The sequence below is a fragment of the Scomber japonicus genome, chromosome 6 (genome assembly GCF_027409825.1).
Source record: "Scomber japonicus isolate fScoJap1 chromosome 6, fScoJap1.pri, whole genome shotgun sequence".
Lineage (NCBI taxonomy): Eukaryota > Metazoa > Chordata > Actinopteri > Scombriformes > Scombridae > Scomber > Scomber japonicus.
The window spans coordinates 20,472,604-20,479,568 of NC_070583.1; the positions used below are offsets into that span (position 1 = coordinate 20,472,604).

The following is a 6,965-nucleotide window of genomic DNA, read 5'->3' on the forward strand; positions in this document are numbered from 1 at the left end:
AACAGCAGCACAGCGCTTGTTTAGACAGAGACATCAGGCACCGGGATGCCTACGACCCATGCTGTTTCCTTAAATCCAACAGCAGCACAGCGCTTGTTTAGACAGAGACATCAGGCACCGGGATGCCTACGACCCATGCTATTTCCTTAAATCTAACAGCAGCACTTTGCATAGTTATGGACATCAGGCACCGGGATGCCTGCAACCCATGCTGTTTATTTGTCCAACCACAGCACTTCGTTCCAACGGGAACATCGGGCACCGGGATGCCTACAACCCTTGCCTTCACATGTTTAACGTAACCTACACTTCATCCTATCTCATCACTTCTACCATTTCATTGTCAATGCCCCTGTCACACATTCAAAGTAACATATATATGTCGTCCTATTTCACCACCATAACTATTTCATTATCGACGCTCTATCGTATCGTCCTGTCGCTTCTGTCTTCCTTGTCACGGAACCAATCCTGTCTCGCCGAGCTTCGCTTGTGATTCCATCTCCTCTCTAGCCGGAACGGTATCTCCTTCTTTTATGATGATCAGCTGACTAACTCCCTTGACATCCAGCTACACTGATGCCGCTCCTTCTGCTGATTTTGGGGGTTTCTACAATGGTAGATGGTTAGCATCAGAATGGCCCCCAGAACTCATGGACAATTGCCAGGTCGCTTCCTCCGCCTCTTCGAAATCTACCCCCGTAGTAGCCACCGCTGTTCTATGGGGACACGAATAGTCTAGTTAATCCATTCTTATACACTATGATAATCTCAGTCGTTGAAATCATTAACCAAGGTCGCTCCAACTCCTTTTCAATCACGCCATTCATGCGTCGCTCACGTGGCACTCCATCACTAACCAATATCCTCCATGCGGCCTACGTCCCAGGCAACCATAATACCATCGCTGACTCTCATTTTATGTTCCAGAAGTTCAGAAACTGGCTCTGCACGCCAAACCGCTGCCGACTCCAGTTCCTCCATATTCTGCACTGACTTCAATCTGTAAATCCATCTTTAATACTACTGATCTTCGAATTCCAAACTACAATATTAACAGTTTATCTTCTACACTCTCCTCCTACTGGACAGCTTGGAATAAGTTCCAACACTTTCATGACCGACACAACATCATTTCCCCCTCGTTCTATCTCACCACCGTCATCTGCTACATCACCTATGCTCATTCTGCCATGAACATAAAACACCTACTATCAAATCCTATCTCAGCGGTACTAGTTTTTCTCCAAACTAATCACAGGTAATCCCAGCCCAGCCATAAACCATCCCCAAGTAAGTCACTTCTCGCTGGTCTCGTCAGCCAAGAACCAGCCAAACGGCTTTCTCTTACCGCCAATCTGCTGTCCACTTGCTTACACACCATTCGCTGAGGATACCAAACTCCTCACATCGCCCTGACCCTCAAAGCGAGGTTCATAATCCATATTCCATATAGCATCTTCAGTTTCCTTGGATGCTCAGAATTCACTGTCACATCACACTTCGACCCGTGCCGTCTTGCTTGTATCTTGGACTCTCACTATTAACGCTCATTAACGTATCACAGCTATATCTGCTCAGACTCAACGATCTAATATCCGCACGAGCACATCTCAAATAATTGGAGGTTTTTTGGGGGTTCGTCACTGCCCGGGCGCAGCGGCGGATCCTTCGTCCGACCTCCCCACACCGCATCAAGAATCACCGTATCAAGAATCGTTCCGCATCAAGAATACACAATTCATTCAAATTCTGTCAATAAATCTGTTAAAACATATCTCGTTGGTGATGTGTTCCTTGCTCGTGAATCGAAGCTTGATAAGCGCAGTTTCGGGAGTGGGAACACACACCAATTACACCCCTTCCGGCTCCTATATAAACAGACCTAACAGCTTCCCCCTCGTTCACTCTCGCTTTCGAGTTTCCCTCCCCCCCGCCCTCTCTTCTGTTCTTCTCTCCTCTCTCATAGGTTCCTGGGGGTTCGTCACTGCCCGGGCGCAGCGGCGGATCCTTCGTCCGACCTCCCCACACCGCATCAAGAATACACAATTCATTCAAATTCTGTCAATAAATCTGTTAAAACGTATCTCGTTGGTGATGTGTTCCTTGCTCGTGAAGCTCACTTTAAATGTGGGGAGACTTGAGACAAGAAACATGAGCATGATCACATCTTGTGCCTGCACCAGCACTCATGTTTCACGACTTGGATGCCACCTATTGTTTATTCATATCCCACATCAACAGGTGTCAGACTCCTGGACCTGCATGTAAGAGTATAATAGGATACCACAAGCGCTGAACCTTAAGCTGGTTGAGATCTACAGTATGGTTCATGTTACTTGTTGGCACCCACGAGCTGAGTCCATGAGTCACACATCATCAAGTGGGAGTTTGAGTTTGTGTGTCTCCGGCTCCTGGAAACCAACTGGTAATTAGGGAAGGGGATAGGCCACACCTCTCAGGGACAACAGATAGGTAAACAAGTGCAGCACTGCTTCACTCACTCCACCACACTGAAACCTTCTCACAAATGATCACAACGTCCAGCACGGCCAGTATGGTTACGCAAGGTAAACTTCAAATCAACTCCATGGAGAACGTTGCAGGTAAATACTTTCTTTGATCTTTAACTGAATGGGACAAGTCTGGGTATTTGGAGGGAAAATCCCATAGAGTATAGATATTGTTAATGGACCCCAAGTGAACTGTTTTTAAGGGACATAGAAACATGCATTACTGTCTTTTAGTAAAACTTTACACAATACAGATACAGCTGGCTTTGAAATTATGTGACTTCCTTTTGAGATTATTTACATCATTAGTGACAAATGAGACATACATAAATACAAGGTGCTGTCCCGCTGGATCATATTACTCTTTAATTGTGTCAACAGCATGACTGCAACAATCTTCGGTTTAGATTTCAATGCTAAAATAACATAACAAACATAGAAAATGAATAATCACTCCAGTACAAGCTTGTTAAGTGTTTTCTACTTCCTCTACAGATAAAAACTCAGGGAGACTAGGATGCTTTGGTTGGATATTGGTCATCGTATCCCTCCTCTTTATAATACCACTCTTCCCTGTCACAATGTTTATGTGTGTTAAGGTAGAGTATATCCATATTCATGTACACTTCTGATTGGTGTTAGGCAAGTATTGGTTTCTGAAGGCTGTTGCAGACAGCAGTGTACATGACACACAAACCCACAATCACTTACCCACTTACCTTATCTGCACTCCTGCTTAACTGTGTAACTTGTCTACATTTAATCTATTTATTTGACAGATGATTTTGTCAAAAGCAATGTCAAATGAGGTACAATCCAAGCTATAGCAGATCAAATATAACCCTTCAAGAATAAGTGCCTCCGCACCCAGTTCCATGTCCCACATGACACAAGTGCTTGCAGGTATATGAAGTGCTTAGAAGATTACTTATTTTTTCAAGAGAGACAGAGTGAGCTAGGATTGAGATATAGTAGTGCTGTAATAGAGAAACCTAATTTGGATAGGGTGTAACGCCTTGAGTTTTGAAGCTTTTTAAGGATGAAGTGGAGAATAGTATGTAATTATAGCATCTTTGAAATTATTCTTTGTTTTTTTTGTAGAAAACCAAAATCTGTGTAATGATCAATACACTTTTTAAAGTCTTTACAAAATATATTTAGTCAATGAAATCCAAAAGTAGAATGTGCAAATGTCACAGATGTCACAGTAGTTCAGATAAACTGCCATCATGATGAGAGAAGCTGATCTTTGATGTCCAGCTACATAAGCAAACTGATATGGGTCCAGTCCTTAAAGTTATGCATTTGGATTGAGTTCTCTGATGTGGCTACATGTCATGAGATACTCTTACTTTTCTTTCTGTATGACTGACTGTGTCTATAATGTGCAGATAGTGAAGGAGTATGAGCGAGCCGTCATTTTTAGACTTGGCCGAATCACAGACAGGAAACCTAAAGGACCAGGTACGGCTCTTACACTTTGAATGACATGATCATTTGCAATGCTATCAAGTCAAGGATAACTTTCCAGAAAATTGTATTTGTGTTATATACTGTATTTGTTACTTCATTCTGTTATACCAAACAACTAACTAATATACATAGGATGCTCTAAATAGATTGCACAAGCACCCCTTGCTTAAAGTAGCTATAAAGATTGGTCTTACTTCCTTTCAGGACTTTTCTTAGTTCTGCCCTGCACTGACACCTTTGTGAAAGTTGATCTGAGAACTGTGTCCTTTGACATCCCCCCACAAGAGGTAAGGTTTTATGCATTTCTTCTGTTTTCATGGTTTACTTAAAATGTGGGGAGATCATTTTGTATGTCAAAATCCAATGTGTTAGAGGGTCATTGCATGCTACCTTGCAGCCATTAATAGAAAATAATATATGATCCTCCTCCTTGAACCCACAGCATCAGAGTTTTTGTTTTTTTCTTTTACCTTTTCAGATCCTGACCAAAGACTCTGTGACAGTGTCTGTGGATGGTGTGGTGTACTTTCGGATCCACTGCCCCATATCATCTGTGGCCAATGTGTCCAATGCACACTCATCTACACGGCTGCTGGCTCAAACAACCCTAAGAAATGTACTGGGCACCAAGAACCTTGCAGAACTGCTGTCTGAGAGAGATGCCATATCACTCACCATGCAGGTGACAACTAATTCTGTGATGTGATAAGAAGGTTTATGAGCAGCTGGAGGTCAAGAGAGTAAAATCTTAAATCTATTGGCACAATATTTTATAATTATATAATTTATATATTTTCATTTTATATTTTATATTTTATATTTTACAATATTTATGCCCTACTGGTCCTAGCATCAGCTGAACCTCATTACCTTCTATTTCTGACAAATGGCACTTGTTTGGTAAATGTTTGACAACAAAACAGAAAGTTGAAACTTTTCATGGTCATTAAAACTAGAGATAGCCTATGAGCTCTTATTATGATGAAGCATTGACATATCTTTGCCTTAAAAATTGCTGTGGCTAAGATGTTAGCATATATTTCCCTCCATACGACTCTAGAAGACATGGAATAACATTTTCATCTAATCAGCTAATAGATGTAAATCCAAAATGCACTCTTTTTTACATGCAAATTTTTCTGAACTTTCAAAAATGTCTGGTTGTATCATTTTTGTTCTTGTCTTCACTAGCTGGCTAGCTTTGTCTAAAATTTGGGACAGTGAGTTTATCAAAGTTTCTCACATAAAGCAGCAGCCAGCTTTGGCAAAAAACAGCATATAGAGCAGTTAGGTGGAGTAAATGTGCCACAAAACCAAAACTATGAGCTACTAGAGGTTAAAAGATCTATAGAACTGAAGATCTTGGTGTTAAATCTCAGTAAGATCATCAATATGAGCAATGTCTTACATTAAAAATAGTCATAAAAAACTGAAACTGTAATAGTAATGTTTTTAAGTGCCTGGAATATTTATCTTCAGGAAGCTCTGGATGAAGCCACTGATCCGTGGGGTATTAAGGTGGAGCGTGTGGAGATCAAAGATGTGAAGTTGCCTCAACAGTTGCAGAGAGCCATGGCAGCAGAGGCAGAAGCCAGCCGGGAGGCCAGGGCTAAGGTGAAGAGGGCCACAGAAGATTGAAATTAATTTCTTAATGCACTCCGCTGATGAAAAAGAAGAGAGGCTGAGAGAGAACAATGTTGTTTGTCTGTCTTTCAGATCATTGCTGCAGAGGGAGAGATGAAGGCCTCCAGGGCTCTGAAAGAAGCCTCTCTGGTCATCTCTGAGTCACCCTCTGCTCTCCAGCTGCGATACTTGCAGACGCTCAGCTCCATCGCAGGAGAGAAGAACTCCACCATTGTCTTCCCTCTCCCTATAGATATGTTGCAAAATTTTATGCAGCGGAAGTGATGACTTTAAATTTCAAGTAATATAAAAGTTACTTTCAGTCGGATTTGTATCGTTGTTATAGTTATATTGTCATTATTACTGTTACAAACTACAGTGGTATCTCTTTTTGATGTAGTCCTTGAATGTTTGCATTTGCACTTCTCAAACATAAAATGTATTCTAGTTTTACTACAACAGACAAGCTCGATATATTAGCACCATGTATATGAGTGGCAACAATAAAATAGAATAATTGAGGTATATCCACACCAACTTGCACTTATTTTCTTAATGTGATTTAATACTTAAATACAAAGTGCAACATATACAGTATGGACATTAGTGTCTCATCACTGACCACAATTATTTTAACCAGCTAAGCTACAGTTGCAGTTGTGGAGGAGGACAAATAAATAGATATATGAAATGCACAAGAAATGTAAAAACAAAAATCAAGCACAACAACCTTATAAAGACATGCTTTCATATAAATGTGTTTCTGAAATACTGGATACAATCTTTACAACAGAAGTCCTGTAAACAATCAACAGAAGTACTAACAGCTACATGATACGTCAACCTGCTCTGACATTGGATGTAAACTGTAAACAAAAACACTTATGTTGAACAAACATTCAGTAAATGATTACTATGTCATGTCCATAGGACACAGAGGCAATCAGTGCAATCGGAATACCTGATGGAGAGAAATATCATTTCCACTACCTTTCAGAAATCAGTAAAGTTGAACATAATCAACTAACAGTCATAACAGCAAATGCATCTCACCAACAACTAAATACCTGTTTGAGCAGATTTCTACATTTTATGTGCCAGGGGGGATATTATAACATTATAATAAAGTACTCCAATCCGTTTTATATATTTGCTAACTGCACTTTGCTCTTTAAAAAATGCATACACATTCTCTACATCCAAATCATGTTGTACAAAGAATATCTTGCAAACAATGGTTACAAAAACATGAATATACCTTTAAAAAAATACAACTAATACACAAGCATGTGAACTAAGTTATGGCAGTTGCTTCCCTTTGATGAATCATAATTTGCCTGAGATTATTCTCTATAC

General features: G+C 40.5%; 1 protein-coding gene across 1 annotated transcript; it reads left to right on the forward strand.

Moving 5' to 3' along the window:
• Positions 1-2,998: 2,998 nt before the first annotated feature.
• On the forward strand, positions 2,999-5,894 carry stoml3a (stomatin (EPB72)-like 3a). Its single transcript, XM_053321018.1, has 6 exons — positions 2,999-3,112; positions 3,905-3,977; positions 4,191-4,273; positions 4,465-4,668; positions 5,466-5,600; positions 5,703-5,894. Exons 1-6 carry the CDS (start codon positions 3,095-3,097, stop codon positions 5,892-5,894), a joined length of 705 nt encoding a protein of 234 aa, XP_053176993.1. The 5' UTR covers positions 2,999-3,094.
• Positions 5,895-6,965: the final 1,071 nt, after the last annotated feature.